Here is a 24268-nt window from a genome sequence, read left to right as displayed (position 1 = left end):
ATTACTTTGGTTCACAGAATCCTACCGACCTGTATTTCTAACTTTAGCTGATACGTATTTTTGCAAAGCTCCTTAGGAATAACATCAGGAAACCCTAGAGAGCAAAAGTATTATTTTATGGAACACTATAGCCTCTTGAGAAAAGTCTTTACCAAGCTATTAATCTTGAAGTCTAAAGTAGTTGTCTCCAGAGGAACATATTTATTCTTTTCATCTTTAGCTCTTTACTGCAAGCAATCTTTCTTTACAGACAAAAGGAGGCAAACATATTTTCTGGAATAATTTCTCCTATTTTTTTATTCAGTTCATAACACCTCTTACCCATTGTCTTCTGTACATAAACTCTCCTAACCCTGGCATTCTCTCCTTATGTTAGCTCTCTCCCAATTATCCAATATGTAAATGCTTTTAAAGTTTTGTTGATCAGTTTTTAATTACTTTCCTTGAAGACAAAAGTGACAGACACTTTAAAGCTGACAAGTTTCATGAGAAATATACAAAAGAATTTATTTAAAAGAAATACAAGGACAGCAAGCCATGGTGATACTCAGTATTCAATAAACATTCATAACTGCTTGCAATTAAAAACATTAATTACCACCTGTTTCTTTTGATTACTAATGGCTTTTGAAACAGTTTCTTTTGTTTTTTTAAACACTGTCTGGAAGACAAATTATCTTCCCAACACAGACTGTGCCAAGGTGACTTTCTAGGTGGAGACAATTCCTTTTTCATGTTTTCATGAAATTTAAAATTATTTTTCAATTAGAACAGACATTCCTAGCTATTGTTTTAAATCATCTAAGTTACCTATGTACTTGTTGAAGGCTGAACTATGGAACATTATTCCTCAGGGTTTTCCATCTCCTGTCCTGTATTGAATAACATCATCTGCTCAATAAGAAATTTCCCTTGAATCCCTATTTTCCTGAATACCATAGCTTTCATTTTCTGAAGAACCCCTAGTTTGTACTGTTCTTCCTCATTTTCCCTTATTGTCCAACAGCTCCTCTAACACAAGTACTTTGATCACCTGAAGCCTCTACAATGGAACACTAGAAAGACTATTTACTGCTTTCACAACTTTGCAGGATGGACTGACTCTTACCCTGGAAATTACACAGAACACTTCTGTGTGTGTGCACTTCTTGATTTTTTTCTCCTGTCTGAATCCTTAACCACTTACTTTGTTCCAAATTTTCTTGCAGTGTTAAAAGATTTTAACTGCATCCCAATTTTGCAACCCCTTGAAAAAGTGTATTTACATATCCAGAAACAACTTTACTTCTCTTAGAACTACACCAAATAAAGGGACTGACTTACCTTGAATAACATGAGAATTATCCTTCAGAAAGAAGTTATACAAATACTTTGGAATAAAAGCAGACATGCAGGCATATGCCAGAGCTGAAAGAATTAAAAAAAAAAACAGATGCAATGACAGAGGCAGAATTTAATTACACCTTAAAAAGTTCATTATTAACCAGATAATAAGCATAAATACTTAAATCAATCTGTACACAAAAATGATTGCATGCACAGTAGGTATAATAAGAGTCATTGTCCTAAGAAACTAGTTTTCCCACACAGAGATCTTATATAAAGAAAGCCAAGTACAAGACAATGAAAGCTTGGACTACACCTGTTATGAACAAATCACATTCTAAGAAGATAAAGGTCATATATCTAAAGCTGATCTGAATCAGGCATTTAAAACTACCATGAACTTTTCTGAACAAAGCTGGTCTGACAGTTTAACACTTAGGTTACCAATTAATACATTCACCTTAAGCAAGGCTGAACTACAGCTTCACTGAAAAACACAAGTGCTACAGCAGCATTTCTTCCTTTTTCAACTTAAGATTATTTGTGCTTTTTAAAATATACCGTTATTGCACTTGGTAATAAACAATACTTGAACCCCTGCTTGAAGAGCAGTACACCACATGCAGTTTTGAAAACTCCATTTCTTTTCACCTGTAGCAACAAGAGCTTTAAAATTCCTTTGTAGATACAGAAACTTTCCATCTCTAAGTGGAGTCACACATCTGTCTGCACGTAGATACAGATGAGAGACTGTGCTTTTCTTTGCTCACTGCTGAAAAATGTACTCACCTTCATTGTTAAAATTCAAGTACAGAAACGGTGCACAAAGAGAGTCAAGACCTAAAGAGAGAAGAGCCATGAAAAAACAGCACCAAGAGCTCATTTACTTTAATGCACAAGATAAAGACATTAATTTCTAATGAAAATTTGCACACTAGATACTGGTTCTGCATTATCAAGCCTTCACAAGTAATGGTGAGAACAACTGTGAAATTTATGCATGAAAACAGCAAGGATTTCAAATTGTTCAGCTATAACGCCAAATTGATTGTTCTGCCAAGGCATCCAAGAAATGCCAATTACTGTTCCAAGAACTCAGTAACTTTTGCAGTATCATCTTGGAGCTTAATAGCAAGCAACAGACTTTTCTTTTTAAAATACAGTGACTGAAACTTATGAAGACTGAATATATAACAAAGCGAGTGGGGCAATTTTTTATTTCAAATTAAATACAAGTTACTAGGATTTAAATTTGCAATAACCCACAGATTCATTCTTCAAAGGAAACAGAAAGGAAAGCATCCAAAAAAAGGCTTATATTGTGGGGGTGAGAAGCAGGAGGTACTTTTAAGTCAATCAAAGCTTTCCTTTCAATTATCCATCCTTGCCAATCAGTCAAACTCACCTTGCCAGTACACCAAATTAGGATGGGAAACAACCCAGGCTTTCAATACACGTCTGAACTTTGCATGACCCTCTGGTGATGACAGCAGCTCATCATACTGATGGCAACGAGGAATATCAACTTCAATCTGCACCACAGCCAACATACAAAGAGAAATTGGGATGAGTGGGGCAGCACTACAGCAGTCTTGCAACACTAGAGGTAGAAGTCAGCCGAAATATGTAGGTCAGATCACCATTATACAAAATCTGCTTCCTCCATCACTCTCAAAACCAAAACTGACAGGGAACCTAATAAACCAAAGTTTAAAAATAGAGATTTTTTCCCCCTTTTCTGCACTTATATTTTTTAAAGGGTTCTAGCCCTTGAAAAAGGCAGAAAACAGATGACAGTTACAGGGTTTTTTTACTTCTGGACTCATTTTAGGTGGTAATACTGCTTTGCTTTAAAAGGTAACCAAATCAGAGTTCTCAATGTTGCAACCAATTGGACGGAAAGTATTTCTTTATCCAGCTGAAAGGAACTGTTGTTTGTAATGTCTTTTTATGTCTGGTAAGAGAACACTTGAGAACATTCTCTTCTTGGAGAACAAAATTGCTCAAACCCCCATTTCTGTGAAGTATAGCTCACATTACAGGACCTCAGCATTATTGCTACAAGGTCCAACAGGCAAAACAAGCATTTGGTAAACCCAGGATTCTTAACAATAAACCATTAATACTGTTCACTACACTGCTGCTGCTACAGAAACAGTGATTATAAAGTAAAAAAGGTTTTCAGCTTCCCCATGTTGTAAGTTGAGTGAAAGTAATTGTGTCGATCTGTTTGCAAGATTTTTGCTACAGCATAAGGCTGGAGGGCAAGGGGAACCATACTGTTGTTATCCACCAGGAGTGCTGTAACAGGCAAGAGATGGGTGGGAAGGATCTTCAAGTGACAATATTTGCTAACACTGTAAATCTTACTTGTCTGTCTGTAGGAATCGGTGTGTCTTTATCAATGGCATCATATTTTGCTTCTATGGCACCCTAAATGTGGAAGAAGAATATTTGAATTTAGAAAGCCCTTGCCAACATAAGTCCATATGACAATGTACATGGTGATATGAGAAGTAGACTGTTTTTGTTAGGAACTTTAGTTAGCAGAAGAACAGAAGATTCTGACAGCTTAAGTTCAAAAAAACCATCTTTATTCCATTACTAACTCAAGACATACAGACCTTCCTATAGATCTCCTCAGCATGATCTTCAGTGATTTTCAGTTGTTTATGTAGAAAGCTATGCACTTTGTAGTTTCCCATTTTCAAGTCAAGAGGTGCTCTCTATTCTATTAACCAGTCCATTTTAATGTTATGGGACAGGAAAACACCCATATTGTACAGCTGGCAAATTGCTGAAGCATGAGAATTGACCCATTTCCTAAGACTCAGGCTACAAGCCTGACCAGTGATTTTTCTTCATCTTTTCAGATTTTTTGTTGATTATATTATATGGTACTCAAAAGACCACATCCTAAGCTAAATCTCCTGAATAACCTAGGGTGTGTTATCTCTAAGAATTTTTATGATCCGCTGCTGCAGGATTGCAAGACAGGTAAATCCAAAAGCTGGGTAGTCCAGCAACTCTGTGAGGAGCTCTCTTTTCTGGGACATTCCATTGTCCCAAAGGACTGTATTTGATTGATTTATTCTCCATTCTTTCTGGCAAGTGTATTGATCGAATATATAACAAAGAAGTGTATTGGGGAAGTGTATTGATTGGTAGGTGAGAAAAATACATTTCATGTGTGTTTTTCTGCTGACTGGAGCAGAAGTATTGCCAACTGCATTTGTCAAAATATTAAAAATCAAAACAAAAAACCCCAGTTAACGACCAAATGTCAGGGTATTATTTTCCACTGAAAATAATAATCAAAATTAAAGGCAGTCAAGTTCACATATGCTTTCTGAAATCAAATAACCTTACAGAAAAGAAGCAAGTTTGTCAGAACATCATGTTTATTTGCACAATTTCATTACTCATTTTGTGTGAAATTCCAGCAACCTACCTGCCAGATCTTTGAAACCATTCCAGCTTCCTTGACCCCATTCCTAACACATTCCATCACCAGTCAGTACTGGTACTTCTCCAAACACCCTTACCTCAACACCCAACAAGGCAGCCCAAGTTATGCCTCTCAGAAGGGGAGGAATGTCAATCCTGGCTTCTTTCCAAATTTGGTTTTTCTTGTATGGGTAGGCCTTCAAAGAGAAGAGATTAACCAAAAAAAAAAAGTTATCATGTAACTGAAACAATTCAAATCTCAAAACAGGAACAGTCTTTCCCCAAATGAAAACAGTGAATACAAGTTACACAAAAAGTGAACTTAATCCCTAACTGGAAGGCTTGAATGAAGGACTACTGTTTGATGTTAAAATGTCCACTCTTTCTCATAAATGCATTCATGTGCTTTGGTATATACTGGATAGATCTACTAATCCAAATTTGTACTATCAATTTTTTCTTCATTATATCTTTCTTTTCATAATATGTATCCACCTTGGTTTTATTAAACATTTCTAGTTTATGCCTGATAATGTGCATCACCTCTCTTGTTCTTAAACAGGAATCTATCTCTCTGCATATATGTAAATTAGGGGCTGCTATTCCTTTACCTAGTATAAATCTCACATTTATAACATGGCACTACCATGTCTTCAAATACTTTACTGCTTGGAAATGCAGAAATGTTACAGGCATATTTATACCTATAATAGTTTAGTCTGTTATAAAATAAAGGATATAAAATTATTTTCATCAGTAAATAACCAGTATTAGCAGCAGCTCTATTTCCATGTGGATACTTTAAAATTTACTTTTATATACATCAGTACTGAGAATAATTAGTTCTATTTTTATTTTCCATCTTACATTTCTGAAGGGTTTTTTTCTTCCCCCTTTCCTACTGTGGTCTCTTGTACCTCTGCTTCCTCTTACAATTACTTGGTCTTTCAAAAATCTTCCAAATAACAGACCAAATCAAATTATCCAGCATCACAAGGACTCCATACCTTCAACAGCCTGTCAAACAGGACAATTCTATTTAGCTGGTACTCTGTGTCCCTCTCCCGGATGATCAGAGGAAGAGTAGCAGCTGCAGAGAGCTCATTGCTACTGTTGGAATGAGGTAAAGCTGGCTGGCTGGAAAAAAAAGGGTAACAGTGAACAGCAAGAAAACACAATTACTGAAAATAATTAATACTGCATGAAACATTTCTTAGTCAGAAACAAGAATAAACGAGTAATTTTGAATATTGAACACAAACAATTGATTTCCAGGACAGAAGCTAAGATCTTCAGTTTGGTATCAGGGTCTGAAGTGCAGCATGTTTATCAGCTCTTGGCTTTCAGAGCCAAACAAAGACATGTTAGTTTTGCTTTTGGGAGGCAGTTATGTCTAGCTGTGCAGTGTGCCACAAAAATAAAACTAGTAACTCAAAATTCAGTGTGCTACAGATGTACCAATTTACACACATACTCATCTTCAAGCAATGGATAAAATGCTTCTCCACCAACATCCTTCAGTCTCTAAAAGGAGGAAGAAAAATAATTTGTTATCAGAATCCTGCTCAGAACTCAAGTCGAAAACTTAGTGGAATACAAAAACTAGTAAACAGCAATTCGTTTGTCAAATTCAGTAACTTGCCTTAAGACTTAAGCATTAGCTCTGTCCTTTGCTAGCAACAAAATGAAGCATACAGCCTTCAACACTAAAACCTTTTGAAAGTTTCAACACTACAACTTCCTTTTGGAAGTTCTCCTGCCTAAAGATATCCATAAACCTATTTCCACACAAAAAAATAGTTTATAGGCACCATGGATTAATAGATCAATAGTATTACATTGTTCTTCTTTGTTTCCTCATTTTTCTACGTGGACTTCCTATCCAAGTAACTGCAAAGCAACTGCACAATTTGCTTATATGGTTCTTATCAGGTCAGGAGTCATGCAAACTTGAATTCCTTTTAGGAAATACACTCAGCAAAGGTGACAGACAAACATGGCTGGATTTTTGACTGAAGTTTTCAGACCTCTTATTGCGCATGATTAATGTTTCATGCCATGTTCCCTGCAGTGCTCTGTCTTGCAGTTCAGCCCTTAACTTGCAGGCATAAGGCACACAGCCTGCTCCCCTTGGGGCTGACAGAAGAGCTCACTCTCCATTCACTCAGTACTGCTCCTCTTTTGATTATAAGCATCATGCTCTGCTCTATAAAGGTGTCTGAAAAATTGCACAAGTTCAAAACCTATTTCAACTAACGCTGCAAGGTTCAGTCTTGCATCTTCCACAAAATGAAATTTCAGTATATAATTATTTCCTGCTGCACTTATAGAAGTAGGCAGCAATATCCAAAATTACAGATCAAAATGTTTAAAAAAAGCCTTTAAAAACTGCCCTCTAGTGAGAACAACAGAAGAAGTTGCAGTGTGTATTATGTTTAAAATAGATGTTGCATATTTTTACCTCCCTCCTGCCTTGCACGCCCCAGTGATCTACTGAAGAAAATAACCCAGTCTGCCTTGATGCATTTGTGTGAAGCAAAGTTCTACTGAAGAAATCTGTTTACAGTGTTAGACACACTACCTCCAATATTAAGGTGGCAGAGTCAGGAGCCATCTTCTTTTTTGTCCTAACCCCTGTATTATGAAAAAGGTTTAAAAAAAAAAACCTGACAGAATTGAATTTGCTACTATAAAAAGCAAGCTGCAAACAGTGCAGCATAGTTTCCCAATCTGACAGCAATAAAGCTCTATGTGAGCAAAGACATGTAAACAATGAAAACATTTCAGTGATATATACAGTAAATCTGGAAACTGATCATTGCATCAAGACAAATCATGAGTTATCATGTGCTGATTTTCCCAATGAAGACGTAAGAAAACTGCATTATAGCATTTTTGCAAAATGCTCTAGAGATCTTTTCAACTAGCAATTTCATGCCACGTATTCCAAAAATTAATACTCAGCTAGTGGAAAATTGGTATCCAATACATAAAAAGCCTTTGAGGAGCTGAAACTGAAATGAATTGGTTTACTCTTGGATAATGTGAGCCATTGACAGACAATAATTAAAGCATACAGAAGACATTCCCTGAGCAAACAGTTGTAGCAATTGTGGAGAATACCAAGTGGTACAGAAAAATTTGCACTACACTGGAACAAAGCAGGTAACAGAAAAAGGAAAGGGAGGGACACAAGACAAATAAAATTTACTAAGCTTTTGCAGGCACAGTAACTTAACAGCACAAAACAGAATCTGCCTTGGACGCTAAGAAGTGTTCTCTTGGAATCAGTGACACTTCCGTTGGTAGAAACAGCAGTAGGAGCTGCTGTTACATATTCCCTTTAAGCAAATGTTTCTGCAGAGAAGCACTTAATGAATGCACAATAGCACCCTTACGTTTCGGAGCTGGCACAGAGACAAAGTCACTGTTGTGTCATCTAGGAGGGAACTTCTATCTCGTCCTTGCCCAAAGCTCTCACCATCTTCTAATAAAAAGCTTCAAAAACAAGAACAAAAAAATCAGGTCACTTTATAACACAGGAATTGAGCTAGGAAAAAATCTCTTACATCAATGTTTCCTCTTTAAAACAAAGTATTAGGTCTTAGAAGTATACTGTATTGACTCTGCATGGCATGAAACCTGCTATCAAGGGAATGTACAATAAACTTAAATTATTCAGACAGCTTCTTCCATAAAATGGCACATTTCAGGTTTTCTGTAACTTTGCTTTGCACATAAAGAGTTATGAGATATGGGATTAATAACCCCTTTTATTCCTTGTTCTCACACAGAACAGACCTGTCATTTATTGTGAAAAGCAAAAGCAAAATATTATCATATGAAAGGCAGTTCTCATCATGATAAAAAACCCCAAGTGAAAGTCTGACCTTTTCTGTTGCAGTCCATCTAAGGATACAAATGTATCCAAGACAGAGTGTACAGAAATTTTCCATTATTATGATGTTTTTAAATTAGGCCACATGAAACTGATTTTCATAATTTAACCTAGCATTCTCAGTGCCACTTAAGAGATAGATTGCATTTTTGAAATTAACTCCTCATCTTCAAGATAGACAGTATGGTGGAAAATATTTGTCCCTCAAAATTAAAAAGCATCTATACTCACCTATGGGCAAAGAAATAAGCAACCCCTCAAAAATCTCACACTAATTTTGATACCAAAACAACACTTAAATCTATTTCCATCATTTTTCTTTTAAAAGATATTGCATTTTGGCTGTGCACACACTTCATCTGGTTTTTAAACACAGACACAGTAAATTGATGTATATGGACACCTAATTATGCTACTAATATCAGATCATAGGATTAAAAAATCATAATGTTCTACATAAAATTGCAAGATGTGCAGCAGTAACATAAAAGTAGCAATCACAAAATGCTGTTGCAGAGTGCTGAATCATAAAAGAAAACATTTTGGAAAAAAAGTAACTAGCTAATTTGCTGAATAATTGGGTTCTCCATTCAGTACTGCTGCTTTATGAAAGGGAATTCAGAATGTGAGAATTTGCTACATAACATATTAAATTAAATTACAAATATCCCCCCAAAGCACAGTGAGACATTATTAGTAAAACTTAATACTATTGGAAAGTGTGCAAAATATAGGGACTCCCATTACAGTATTTTCCACTTCACCAGCATTTTCTCAAATTTCAGAAAGCAATAGGTACAAGGTACAATAGCTACAAGGCGTTCAAATAATGCCTTAAACTGGATAAGAGGGGAAGTGACAATTTCCTTCTGTTCAAGAATGCCATTTTCAGTGTTTTCACACGTACAGGTCTTTAAACTAAGTATGTTCTCTTGCAATCACTAGTGTTTTCCATCCATCCATCCATCCATCCATCCATCCATCCATCCATCCATCCATCCATCCATCCATCCATCCATCCCTTTAAAGTGCTTCCCCACCCTTACTTGGGAAGTGTGCAGACAGGCGGCTTTGATCTAATTATTTCCTTGTTGACAAGCTCTTTTTCCAAGTCTCCTCCAGCCAAACACCACAGATAATAAACCTCTTCAACTGATCTTTCTGCTAGGTAATCATTATCTTCATCTGTTGGGAGAAATGACACAAAAATAAATTACAGCCTTTTAGGTAGTTTGTATTTCTTTCTACAACTCTAAACACATACTGCTGAAAAAAAAATTATTCTGCTTGAAAGGTCATGACCTTAATGTGAAGTTAGAGGAAAAGTGATCTTTTCTTTGCAAGTGTTCTTTAAGGAGATTTAAGGAAAGCAGTCATTTTTAAACAAAGCAAAACAGTGTTCTGTGCATAGCACTAAGACTTAAAATAAGAAACAAGTGATTCTGACTGTGTAGTTATAATCTCTCTTCCCTTCACATACCACACTCATTCTAACAAGGCAAAAAGTCATTGTCTAGATGAGATTTTCTAAACATCTCCAAGTTCATAAGAAAAAAATTAATCAGGATTTAAGAGCCATAACATTTTCAACATACTGTGGTTTATAACTTAGAACATTAATCTTTTAGTCCAGAAGGTGACCTCTTTCACAAAGACTTTGCTTTCCAGTACTTCCAAAAATCATTTTATGTTACTATCTAACAAAATTTAATTATCAATAGCAGAAAAAAATTCTACATGCATGTGTCCAAATTCTGAAGGCAAAAGACAACAACTGCTTTTGCAACATGGACTTGAATACTAATGTTATTTTTTCCCCTGAATTTGAAGAAGAAAATTAAGATTTGACTCCTTTGGCTTGCACAAATCCCTGAAAACATGTTTGTCCATGTCTGCTTCCATTAAACAACTTACTGCAGTGTTGTAGCATTTAACATCTAGTGTCTGTGAATAATTTGTTGGAAAGAAAATGCAGTAACACTTTATTTTCCTTCCCCCTCCAATGACATTTATCCCACTACCTGCTTTTACCTTTACATAATTGACTTATGTCTTCAGGCAGTGTTAAATTGGCACACCTTGGAGAAGATGAAAACAGACCAGCAGGTTTGTGGAAGGGAGGATATAGTGGGGATACTTCACTGAACAAACTGTCATGTAGCAATTCCTCTGGAGTTGGCCTTAAATTAAGAGAAGGGGATAAAACAATTAGAGCAAAGTACTCTCAAAAATGTTGCATTTTGACAAAAAAGGTCGCCAGTAATGAATATTTTAGCAAGTTATTGCTAATTAAATTGGGTTTCAGAAATATTAATAGCAAAAAATATCTACCAACATTTGTAAATTCATGCAGCACAACAAACTAGTCTGTTTACAGCCCAAATTCAGACCTCTAATTCTTCTCTTTTAATCACTGAAAAGCACAAAACGGAGAATTTCTTATAGGTAGCCCAAATGTCAGTATTCCAAAGAAAGGTTCAGCAACAGTTCTTCTGATTTCACAGTAACCCACAGAGATCACCAGGCCTTTGGACTGAATACTTGCCTCTTAGAAGGCTGGAACGTAAGGCATTTCTTCAGTAGAGCTGTGATATTTTCAGAAAGGTCCTGGAACATAAGAAAAATATGGAGGAGGTCTGTTTATTACTGTCTTAATTCAGCAAGTCACTTGGCTCATACTTAACTTTTAACATACAGGATATTCCTTTGAGGGCAATAAAATTTCACACCTACGCACATGAGGTTGGCCGTGTGAGACCAAAATTCTGGAAAAGCAATTCTTCTCACCTCCCAATCCTACATTTCATGTAGGGGAAAAAAATCTGAAAAATGTGCAATGTATGCAGCCTTTTAGTTACTTTTTAATTTAGATATTCTGTACCCTGCTGGAAACAATGCAGCGCCTGGCCACTTCCTTCTGCTAACAATCAGAACTCTTTCATATAATGTCCCAAAATATACAGACACTAAGACTCAGTAATCATTTTTGTGGGTAAGGAAAAGTTGAACTATATAAACCTACACTATCAGAATCTGTAAAGTGGACCAGCTGGAGGACATAATTTCTGGAAGAAAAATACTTAATCACCAAAACTTTAAAGAAAATTTATAGCTTATTAAACTACTCAGAGTGCATTAACATTTACTGAGACTGACAGCAATTTTAAGAAAGAATATTACTAGTGCTGGCTATTTGAAAGGATCTTAGATATGTAGTTATGACTTCAAAATTTTTCATCATGCTGCAATACAGTAAGTGACCAAATGAATTAAAAAAATGAATATGCAAAATACTATGCAGCAATAATAAAATATTCTGGGTAAGACAGCATGGAAGAACAAATGAGTTTCACAAACCTTAATAATATCAAGGCAACCATGTTCTTCAGCCAATACAGTTACAATATCATCTACACAGCCTTTGGAAAACAAACAGAACAAGAAAAAGTTAATTATTAATAGAGTGACACCAATTAAAAAGGATATCAGATAAATGTCCACTCGAATAAAAAGCACTTAAATTTGGCTTTTTACTGATGCTGCCACATCACTTGAAAGTGAATGATGGAAATCAGTAATGAAAATTATTATAACTTGTGCAGACATAAGCCTAGGAAAGTTAAGTAGCACATCTAAAGTAACAGTGAATATCTATTTACAGGCCCAGTCCAGAGTGTCAGTCTCTGCCAAATAAAGTAAAACAGTCTTTCAACTTATAAATAAAAAAATTAAAATGAATCCTGGGACGAACTTAAGGGTACCTACATGAAACTTGAAACAATTTTTGCCTCTCTTGCTCCTTGCAGATAATACTAGCAGTATTTTAGAACTTCTCATCACTACTTCATTGAACAAATAATTCCCAAGTCAGGACATGAATGCTTTTTAATGGATAAACCAACAACTTGAATTCAGATTGAAGTGTATGGAGATGCCTTAGGAAGCCTTGTTACCAAATCCCCAAAACAGTCAGAATTTCAGCACTCAAGCACTAGCTGCTGAATGAAAAAGATATTGCTCCTGAGAGCAATTAATTTTAACAGGATTGCTGTTTGCTCTGGATAATGATAACTTACTGTTAAGGCTTCAAATTGCAAACTCACGCCTTTCCCCTTCCCATGGTTTATACATAAACACCACCAAAAATCAAGTTTTAAAATCTGCAAGGATAGTCCCACTTCCCGACTCATCGACATTAAGCCAAAATTCCACTTGCGCAGTGAGGTTTTATAGTTTGAAGATGAAACCAGAGACAAAAGCCTGAGTTGACTAAAACACTTCTCATCTCTCTTTATTTCTGTCTTCCTATTTGAGTCCTGCTTCTCCCTGCTTGGCCATTACACAGGCACTGTAGGGGATAGTTTCCTTCAGCGTCATCAATTCCTAACTCATCTCAGAAACCTCCAGCAACACAAACCAACAAATAACCATGAAAACAACCATCATTCTTGAGGATGTTTTCTTGTCTTTAATTTTTCTTTAACACTTTGCCCTTACTCTAATATACTGCCAGGTCTTCCCAAGTTTTTTCCCTGGCATCCAGCTCCATACTTGCCCTAGAGAAGCAACACACTACAAATGCCTATTTATATCTGTAGATGAAAGATGACAAAGGTAAAGTGCTTCAGGTCTGAGCATAATAAGCTGATTAGTCTATAAAGCCCTAATCATAGACCTGCTTGGAAATTTGAAAAATTGATTTTGTGCTACTTACCTAACATAAGTATAAACTTCAGTCTTTCTGCTATCTCCAAACTCTGAAATAATTTTCTCCCCTACAAAACAACAAAGTCAAATTACACTTGAATTTGAAAGAAATAGCTACTACATAAAAATATTTAGATAACATTGTATTCCATCTTTATACAAAACCAGTGAAATAAGCTTCCACATATGAATTTTAGACACATCAAAACTATATGTAAGAACAAAAAATCTTATTTACCCCAGCTATGGCAGACACAGTTGCACATCATGATACAGCAAAAACATATCATTGATAACTTCTCTTAAATGGAACTGCCTTGCAGTCAAACTCTTGTGGCTCCACAGGTAACTATCCTTTATGGTTAACACATATACCAAGCATCCTACATCCAAAATGCATCCTATTCCTTGAACAACCAGTACTGCCCAGGTAGGAATGCTAGCATATCCTGATATTTGGGCTTGGGTGATGGGCAGGGTGTCATTAACCCCACATTCAACAGCAATCAAATTAATGAAACTATTCCCCCAGAGAAGAATCAAGAGAATTATTCTTTTACATACCACACATAGCTCAAATAATATTATCCCAAGAGACCACAGATCTGATTTAGGGCCGGAAGGCAGAGGCTTCTCACACTGGGTGTGATCACTGGGTTTGCCTATTCCCTGTGCAATTACTTCAGGCGCCAGATATGATGGGTACCTAGAAAGATGCAGCAACATTAGATACTATCCTTCTGTCCAAAAAGTGTGACTTCCCATTACACAATCAGAATAATTTGGCGTTCTGAGAAACTGGAATACTGCCTATTTTATTCAGTCAAAATCTACACATTGCAGTTTCATTCCAGTGTAGTGCTCACTACAGAAAAGGTGAAATCCCAATCACTAGCTCTGTTGTTTTGTGAAAGTAAACCTCAGCTTTCAAAGTGGTATATTTACATATCTTAGGGAAAACAGAGATTGAGTTTCAGCATTAGGATATTAAATAAGTATGTCTTAGGCTCATACTTTGGGATGGTGGCAGTAGGTTTCCACTGATAGTGTGTTCCCATCAAATAACTTCTGAATTTGTAAAAAAGGTAACAAAAAGTGTTAAGGACATATATTACCTTCTACTAGATGATTTTAAAATAATATGATTACTTTTCTTTTTGTCAACACTTCAGTATAATAGCTAAAAAGTATGCAATCATGTTTTGAAAGGAAACATCAGCTCAGTATTTAATTTGAAAACAACATGACACCTCAAAAAACCAAAAAGTGACAAAAACCCCTCTGCAACAAAGCAGTCATTTTTAATACAGTATGATCACTTGAAAATAAATAATAAAATTATAAAGAGACATCATAAATAAATAATAAAATTATAAAGAAACCTTACATTGGTGGGCAACAGTGAAGCACTGATTGTTCACTTTCCTAAATTTGAAATTAGGAATCCAAGTCATAGGGAAGTATTAGTATCTGAAGCCAAATGTAGGGAATAAAGGCTTACTGAATAAAGGGAATCACAGAGTTAGGCTGACATGCTGGCATGGTACCCATTCTCTATTTTTCATTCATTTCACCTAGCCAGGTGACAACCTCTTTGGTGATATTATCAGAAGCTTCTGTATAAGGGGTGACCTAAACATAATTTATTTCGTAAAAAATTAAGTCTCTGATTTATCTTTATTGTGTAGCTAAATCCTTACCCTATAGGAAAATCAACATCAACACCTTGAGCAGTCATGTGGTAGAGTCCAAATTTAGCCAACTTCACGTGTCCCTGCAAAGGGAAAAAGGGAAAAATGAATTATCAAGAGCAGCAGAATCCAACACTGGAAGAATCTGTGTTTAAGTTAAAAAAGTTAAAAACAAAATTCAAAAATAATTTCAAACTGTGTTAGCTGTCAGAGGACAGAAACCTATAAAAAACACCTTCTTACATTTCTGCCTCATCTCTTATGCAGAAGTGCACTGCAAGTTAAGGAGGTGCTTATTTTGAATGCTTTTACTTCTCAAGAGCATTAAGTAAATCACTTTGTTTGGAACACATCAGAACTTTTTAAGTTACAGTAGTATTTTCAGTAAATTAAAAAGGCTTAAATATTCCACTGAACGTTTTTTGTTTGAAAACTGTTCAAATCCTGTTTGACTCCTAGAACTCCCTAAACATGACCAATATTCCCACAACTCTTCCATTTACCCAGCCTTGCTTCTTCAGACGTCCCATCAATTCATTACCATCTTGCTCTCCTTAACAGTATCAATATGTATTTTAAACAGTTTTTCCAGGTAATTTCTTTTTATTTGTGAAGACAGAAAGCTAACACCAAAACAACAAAAAATTAGCCATAGAAGTTAAACAGGGGCCTTATTTCTGCTGAATATTGAATTACACTCAGACAGCCTCCAGATGGTGCAACAGAGAAGGTTACATCAGAAAGCTTTCAAAGGGCAGGGGAGACCTTGGAAGTTTTTTGTCTCACAGCCCTCCTCTGTTCTTTTATTGATTTTAAGATACTCCTAAAATCACAGAGTACCTTTGCATGTTAGAGCATTATTATGATTTTCATTTGTTTACAAGCATAAAAAAATATATGTATTCATTATTTTTGGTGTTGGCTTATTTTTGTGCTCTCCTTTCTTTGCCTTCCAAGGGGAGGATCTAGTTATTCTACCAAAACTGAGTAAAAAAGGATTGATAGAGGAGTTGTGCAGATAGGTCAAACTCTTTAGCTGTTGGTTCTGATGAGGAAACTGCTCTGACTACAACAGCAGCTATTAATTTCTCTCAACTTTTATGATCAGAAATTGTCTTCCTCTCTGCCAACTCAACAGTCCATGAACAGAATTGACAGATACTTAAATATGAATAATTTAACATGAACAAAAAAAAAAATCTTTGTATCTTAAAAGGCAAGTATCATATCATCATGGAACACAGAAATATTAGTGACAGCTAATTAATAAGAAGTATTCTTCTATTCAAATAGCTAGGAAGCCCTTGTAAGTAACTAAGGATGACAAATAGGCTTAGATTACCACACTCAGAAGGGAGAAAAAGAGTGGTTTGGGATAGAATAGAAAAATAAATTCAACAATACATTTGCAACTGAGGAAATGAGGGGAAATTGTAGTTAAAAAAAATAAACAAAACAACTTTCCAGATCTGCAATTTTTTCCCCAATGAAATGATTGTGACTGTCCAGTCTCCATCTATGACACAGCAGAGCACTTGTGAGCAGCAAACAAACCCATAGATTTATTCCTGCAGTTGTACCTTTCGATCCAAAAGGATATTGCAAGGGGAGAGTGCTCGGTGGACCATTCCATGCTTGTTCATATATTGCAAACCTTGCAAAACCTCATATGCTATGCATAAGATCCTTGAAGAACTGAAAAAAACCAAACAAACAACATGCTATAGTGAATGCTTTCCTTTTTAGTCTGTAAAGATGTAGTGCTCCACAGCTATTCCAAACAAAAGTGAGACATTTACAATTCCAGAACAGTTTAAGGGATCAGCATTGAATATGGTGCCATACACACATCTCCTCAAAATCCCACAACTAGGTTTCTTCACCCTGAACTGCCCCCTAGGAAGTGTAGAAAATGCTGACAAAGTGTAAAATACTCTCTTCAATAGAAACTCACCTAATCAGGAAATTAAAAATCCCAACACTCCCTTATTTTTATTTGCTCTTCTTAAGTCCCCTACTGATACTCATAAAAAAATTCACCTGAACAAAATATTTTCAAAACTCAGACAGTGACTAGAGTTTATTCAGAAGATGCAGAGGCCTAACTAGATCATACCTATAGTCTTCAATCATCTCAAAATCTAAAATAAGAAAAGAAAAAAAGGCAGAAATCTGCATTTTCAGCACATTTTGTTTTACAACCTTGGGAGTAACAACCTTATCACCTTTGCAGAGAAACAACAAAGCTTACCATGCAAAACATTTTGCCATAACTATGTATTTTGACAAAAGTTACCATTTCCTCCATAGACTGACAGTCTTAAAGAGGAGTTTCTGTGAATAACTGATCAGGAATTTGTACAGATCACCCTAACAGGTTTCCAAAGTGCACTCTAAATAAGAACAAAAGGCACAGGTCTCATGCCACCTAGAGAAATTCCATTTAACTTTCTACTCATCTCATTTTGTCCACTCCCCCTCAGCCATTTTAGGTCTTTTTGGTAACTTTTCCTCTCCAGGCACTGGTTTACATAACATCCAGAAATCAAAGCATATTTACTTATAACGACCTAACTCTACATTCCAATTCTCTTTTCTTTTAATTCCTTGTTAAAGAATAACATACAACAGCACTCTGGAGGATACTCACCAACTTCTCTTGCTCACTAAAAACTTATGCAACAGGAAAATGAGGAGGGGTATTTATTTCCGACTGATGACTGTGACAAGCCAACTATCTGACTAAACACCAAAATTAATTTATTTATTCAACTTCATCAGCTGCTATTCATACCTGATGGAGTGACAAAAATTTGTTTTATAAGCGTAAATAGCTAGATATTGACAAAAGCCACACTTACAACAAATTCTGGAACTAGTGCAACACAGAAATACTGAAAAAAGCCATGGCTAAGTTACCCTGCATGGAGCTATTCTCTAGATCCTCCCCTTTTTCCTAGAAGTGCTCTGTACTAATTCACAATAGTTGTGAATATATACTTTTAAGACAAATTTTAAGCACAAATGGTATCTATTCTAACATATGTCCATACTGCTGTATCTTAGGTTATAGTATTTGAAAGTGATCCTCAAGGTCTTAGCAATTTGATCAAAACCTCATGGTTAATAACCACAAAACCAAACCAAAACCCCACAACCCTAGCACCTCCCACCCACAAGTTCAATACACCACAGCATCAGACACTATTAGCTGTGTACCTTTCCTCTCAGTCATTCTTGGGCAGAAATATGAATGTGGTAAAAAAAATCCCTTTCAAGTCTTCAGCTTTCTTGTATATTTTTTTGCCTTCAATGCAAGTACTAGTTATAATGGTGGCAAACAGAATCCCCTCTCTCATTTTCTGCTCAGTTTTGCAAAACAAGACACGAAAAATAAATGATGGAGTATTCATGTTTCCAGTAAGGAAACAATTGCACGTAAAAAATCAGTACATCTTGAGGTATTCTAGCCTAAACATTGTTTCTCTGTGTTAAAAAGTAAAAGTCAATATGGAATATTAAAAAACCCAGAAGTAATTATTAATAAAAGTGAAATCTGGTGGCTGTTTGCTGAAGGCAGGCAGTGTGCTCTGCTGGCACCAGGGGGCCTCAGCCACCCATTTATTCTCCACGTTCTCTTGCAATTCATTAAAAAAAGCACCCCAGAACTCAGGCAAATACATGAAAATACTGCTTTGGGATTCTTTGCTTTTTAAGATAAACCCTTCATGCCATTACAGCAATCAGGAACACAAAAGTGGAACTATTTTTCAATGTGCATTCAATGCTCAGTGCTTTTGGACTCTTGATGCCATCCTGCTGGGCAGAAGTGTTGAGCCAAGTACCTCCCACTGGTCCTTCAGCAGAAAGAGAATTCTGTATACCAAGCTCTGCACTGTGCTGCTGCACCTTGAGTAGCTCTTATTTATTAGGGAAAATGCACTGTGTGGTTACAACCCATGAGATTTGCATTTAATTCCAAAGGGCTGACAACTACACTTACTGCTGTTACCAAGCCCAAGAGATCTGTCTCCTTTAAATTCCCCAAGGCCAAGTTCAGCAGATGTTCCCAGCCTCACTGGAGATCACTACGAAGGCTGTCCCCTTGCTTCAGTGCGTCTCAGCTCTGTCCCAGTTTCTACAGCCAACACCTCAAGCATTGCATCAGCCTTCAGCAAATGCAGAAGGTACATTCAAAAGCCACTTTCAGGCTGCAGTGTAACTGGACTTTTTAAAAGCCCCAGTAAACAGAAAAAGAAAACATTGTTCTAAATGAGGAGGACACTTAGAAAAATCCAGTGTTGGTGGGAAGCTCTGAGCAGATTCAGAAACTTTTTTGCCAATTAGCTGCCAGTGTGTTTTTCAACGGACTAGAATTAATAAATGTAGCCCTGATTAACTACTGGGCCTCTTGGTCTGCAGAGGTATCAGCACGCTCCTTTAGCAGAAGGTGGAGAAAAAAAACCAACAGAAACACTAAACAACAGAAACACTAAAACAACTAAAAACACTACAAACAACACAGGAGATGAAGTGGCCAAATGTAAGTGTGGCAGGTTTGACACCAATCACACCATGGACCTAAGGAAGGCCATAATGGCAGCTGTGTGGCATGAAGCAGCCTCTTCATCTCAGCTGATGATCATGATTGTGACTTCATATTAGAGTAAAACAAATCACTCCCCTGCTTAAGGCAATACTCTAGGATGCAGCAAATAAAAGCAAAAGTGTGAGATGCACTGGAGTTGCCTAGCTCTTCCAAAAAAACTTGGTTTAAGGTTACTTTCCTCTCCACCAGTAAGAAAAGAAACAGAAAATTCTTTGCAAAAGGAACACATGTTCAAGAAGCTGTTTGCATTTTAATCCTCAGTCTGGATACCTAAAAATCTATTCAGCTGTAGCCTAGTCAGCTAGGCCTCTGAACAGGGGTTCTCTTCAACAGAAAGGATTGCACAGAGGTATAAAATCAAACTGGTTAAATTTAATGGTTGTCCTGGTTTGGAGAAGAACTAGCCACGAAAAGAGGTCATTTTGTGTTCCTTCATATTAGAAATCATGAATTAAAAGACTGTAAGGTCTTTAATACCTTAAAACCAATACCAGATTTGGGGCATATAACTTGAATGCATAGAAAAGGAAGCACTAAACAGAATTCTATTGCCCCCTCAGATCCATCCTGTAAGTAGGACAAGGAAGAAAAGATCTCTACAAGTTGATATGAGCAAGTTCAGCCAACAGTACAAAACCCAGCATGGTTAAGAAAGGCATGTGCATGGCATTTGTGGGTGGAGAGAGAAGGGAAGTCGACTTAAAAACCCACAAAAAGGAGGATTGTTTTATTACCTCCAGAACTTGTCAGACCAAAAGCTATACCAGACAAATGAGTAATTTCCACACTGTAATAGTACACAGGTGGCTGCACTGTGCCTTCACAAAAAATATGAACTTTTCCACTTAGCAGCCAGCCTGATCTCCAGTCTATTGAATTCTTACTGTTTAGGACACAAAAACATTTTCTGGAAGTTTATTCAGGAATATAAACCTAACCTGTCAGGAAACAGATGGTTTAGCAGAGTTTCAATCTCTTGTGGTTCTGCAAACCCACTGATGAAATCATCTGATTGCTTAGGAGACTGTTGTCACTTTTTGGATTCAGACAGGTTGGGTGGGGAAGGAAAGCTTCTTAGTACACCCACTACACTCCCTGATCCAAACGAGAACAGCTTCTGGGCCAGGGTAAAAGGGAAAGTACTGGAAGAAGTTGGCATACCCAGAGTCTTATCTTTTTCAAAAGGATCAGATTTTAGCAGAGAAAGCGAGAAAGACGGATTATCAGGAATCAAGTGAAGACAATAAGCCCTGAAAACAATCAGGGGATTGGAGAGCTAAGAGTGAGCATACTCAGCCAGTAGGGACCCAGCAGTACCTGGGAAAAAACAACTGAGGAGAACTGCCCAAGCCATAGGTCAACATAAACACAAGACCAAAAAAAGAATTGCTTTATTTAGAAATCAAAAACTTTATGACAAAAACGTGGTGTGCTGAATTCCTGCTAAAATAACCCCAACAATATTACCCATATATTATTCAGTTTAAGTGGCTATTTTTAAACTTATACTTTGTGATTAATGGGAGTAGTAATGCAGCTGCTTGTAGAAGTGGGAACTGGACTCCAATATAGGCTGCTCTAGGAACAAACAATTTATTGCAACTAATTATTTCCATTTTAGACAAAATTACTGGTCTTCCAAATCCTAAAAATAGTCATATTAGCTCAGACCAAAAATTATTTCAGACCACTATACTTTCTCCAAAAAAAAAAAAAAAAGGCAGGCAGATGCCTAGAAGAAAGGTAATACAGAACAAACACATATGAAATTTTCTTTGATATTTTCCTGGCTTCCAACTTCCTCTAATCCAAGATTTCTTCTGGGTGAAAGAAAAGTTTGCCTCCTAAGCATCATGTCTGGTAATATCATCTACTAGATCCTGTGGCATTCCAGAGCCATCAAGAATTCTGTGGGTAAAATCTCCTTGCTGTTTTATCATTGCTCAACTCTGGAGCAGGAAAAGCTATTGTGGAAAAATGCATTTGACAGCCAGCAGCATGGTAGTTGCTGCATACACCACAGACTGCTGAAGGGAAAATAAAAACTGCTTCATGCATGACACATTGAATACTGAAGAACAAGAGAACTGCAGATCACACAGTTGGAAATCAGAGATGGGTGGGGTCAGGAGGCTTGACTTACTAAACTGTCTGACTAAAAGAATTCCAACATGAGAAAAGAAACAATGAAGAGATGAATTTCCAGCATTCATGTCAATATCATGGAAGTTACAGGTTCACACAAGTTTCTTTCCCTCCAGTTTAAAGGAAAATCAATGCCAATCCATACACAAATTCACTCCATTATCTTTAAGAGAAGTGCATTCACGCATTAATTGGAAATACATCTCCTCCATCTTTTTTCAGTGCTACAGTAAAATAGTTTAATATGAAAAGAGTAATTGGGTATCTCAAAAGAGCTTCCTGTCTTCTTACTGTGCCCTGTCCTACCTTCTAGACTACATCACCTCCCCTTTTGATGCAGAGGCAGCTATTACAGTGTAGGTAATCAGTACATAGTAATTGTGGTGGTTTTGCAATAATTAATTTTCGGTGAAGAATGTGGGCATCAATCCCACTACCTCTCATAGGTGCACTGGCATCTGGCCAGCGTCAACCCATCACATTTATGTACCTGTACAGCAGGACAGAAGCAAAAACAGCAGGCTGGAGCAAAATGAAGGCAGGAGCAAAATCTTGAGGAAAGGAGAAAAAAATTCTGGCTATTTCAAATATATGTGTGGTATTTTTAACTGGTTATGGCCAGCTGTAAATTTAATTTCCTTTCATGCTTTTGTATCAGTCAACACAGAGCTCCCAATCCAGTTTTTAGAAGGAAGAAAGCTGTTCCTGGAAAGTACATTCAGTACTTAATGGACTATTTTGAATAAGAATGTTTCATCAGGTGAAGTGAACAGAGGCCCTAGCAGAATCTGAAAACAAAACAGGACCGGTATCAGAAGGCAAGCCTCCTCATCACCTACTTAACTGCACGGAGTCCTGTAATTTTCTAGGTACTGGAGATGTGTATGTGAATTAGCACTAAGTCATGTTTATTCAGTGCAGTGGCAATTTAAGGAAAGAGGAAATCGATAACAAAAACTGGAACCAGAATGATTTTGACTTCTCTTAGGAAGGCAGAGCAAGACCAAACACAGTAAGAGTATGCTGATGATACCATGTTTCTGAGTTTCTCTTTCCTCAGACTTACAGTTCACAGGTACATACACTGCAATGCATGCTTAAATAAGTCCTCCATTATATCTGTGCATCTTGTTCTAACATTGTCACATTCCTGTAAAAAGTAAACTCTGAAGGAAGAGAACCTCAACAAGCAGGAGTCTTAAGAAGCTTTTAGCAGTGATAGACAGGAGTGAAAACATGGGTTCCTCTCCCAAAGCAGAGTGTCAGACAGGGTCTGCCCTGAAGAAGCACACCACAGCAACACAAACCAGCAATGTCATCAATCACCATCCCTGAACTTGTGAAACTAATACACATTTGGAATCCAGGAAGGAGATTCATCACAAAAAATTGCGTCTGTTCAAAGTGAAAGGGAACCAGGTTGTGAACAGATGTAATGTTTCTGAACTCATAAAAGTGACAATATTTCAATACAAGCAAAACTATAAAACAAAGAAAATGACATTTGCAGTTAGTTCCATTACTGCCAACAATGTGGATAGACTGGTTAGAAGTGGTGTGGCCAAATGGTTCAGCAAAGGATAAAGTTTGGGTATAATCCCAGTTGAGACAATCACTACGTTGACCTCAAGAAAGCCATCTGACCTCCTTATTCCTCAATCAACCAGCTGGAAAACTGGATAAAAAGCAGAACTGGGTTGAAAACCAGATGTGCAGATAAATTGGGTCTTCCTGGGTAAATAAATTACAAAATACCCTATACAGAACATAAATAGTTTGATGCAGGTGGGAATGGTTTATTTAGCACTTTATTATGTGTTTGATTAAAAAATGGCACTGGGGACCAAGATTGTAAACACTGCCAATTTACTTAGAAATGCATTCACATTACCAGAATGAAATGAACTGGAAAGGAATGCAACAAACAGAGAATAAGACACACACACAAAAAAAGAATTTTATAGACAGAGTCTTCAGAAGTTTCTAACTCATTCACAAGGTTATTTCACACAGGATATCTTCAACAAGTTCATCGCTCACCTGAGGAAACTCAGAAAGCCCTTTCAATCCTTTTTTAAAGTTCTAAGCTGCAAGCATGACTTCAAAAGCAACACAGATGATGTTACACTTTTATGATGGTCTCAATTTGTAACATTTGATAAAAGTCCATGAAACAATAGATGAAGGCACAGATAAAGAGCAACTTTATATACAGAGCATATAAATACAACAATAATTTATATGCTCTGTCTATAAAGTTGAATACAACAATTGAATACAACAATTTTATCAGACTGGTGATTTTTCAGATCATTATCACTTTGAATGATTTAAGCCATAAACCAAAAATTTTCAAGCATTGCACCTTAATTCCTTTTGGACATCCAGCATTCATCCCAAAAAAAAGGGAGAGCAAATGAAAAAAAAGTAAGCACACCTTCTAAA

At 36.6% G+C, this 24268-nt stretch overlaps 1 protein-coding gene across 3 annotated transcripts in view; it reads right to left on the bottom strand.

The window, feature by feature from the left end:
- Positions 1–24268, bottom strand: part of TBCK (TBC1 domain containing kinase) — an 87084-nt gene that overhangs the window by 48521 nt on the left and 14295 nt on the right. For all 3 annotated transcript variants that reach the window (XM_005418172.2, XM_031066501.1, XM_031066500.1), the window contains exons 4-19: positions 16650–16764; positions 15079–15152; positions 13943–14084; positions 13386–13446; positions 12029–12090; positions 11217–11278; positions 10703–10851; positions 9718–9856; positions 8172–8271; positions 6248–6297; positions 5781–5910; positions 4872–4970; positions 3697–3759; positions 2732–2858; positions 2116–2166; positions 1324–1407 (exon numbers count right to left, since the gene is read on the bottom strand). In XM_005418172.2, coding sequence (XP_005418229.1) covers positions 1324–1407; positions 2116–2166; positions 2732–2858; positions 3697–3759; positions 4872–4970; positions 5781–5910; positions 6248–6297; positions 8172–8271; positions 9718–9856; positions 10703–10851; positions 11217–11278; positions 12029–12090; positions 13386–13446; positions 13943–14084; positions 15079–15152; positions 16650–16764 — 1508 coding nt within the window. The remainder of the gene's footprint in view (positions 1–1323; positions 1408–2115; positions 2167–2731; positions 2859–3696; positions 3760–4871; positions 4971–5780; positions 5911–6247; positions 6298–8171; positions 8272–9717; positions 9857–10702; positions 10852–11216; positions 11279–12028; positions 12091–13385; positions 13447–13942; positions 14085–15078; positions 15153–16649; positions 16765–24268) is intronic.

The sequence above is a fragment of the Geospiza fortis genome, unplaced genomic scaffold, assembly GCF_000277835.1.
Source record: "Geospiza fortis unplaced genomic scaffold, GeoFor_1.0 scaffold11, whole genome shotgun sequence".
Classification (NCBI taxonomy): domain Eukaryota; kingdom Metazoa; phylum Chordata; class Aves; order Passeriformes; family Thraupidae; genus Geospiza; species Geospiza fortis.
The sequence above is the reverse complement of the archived record's forward strand: the minus strand, read 5'-3'. Positions and strand labels throughout refer to the sequence as shown.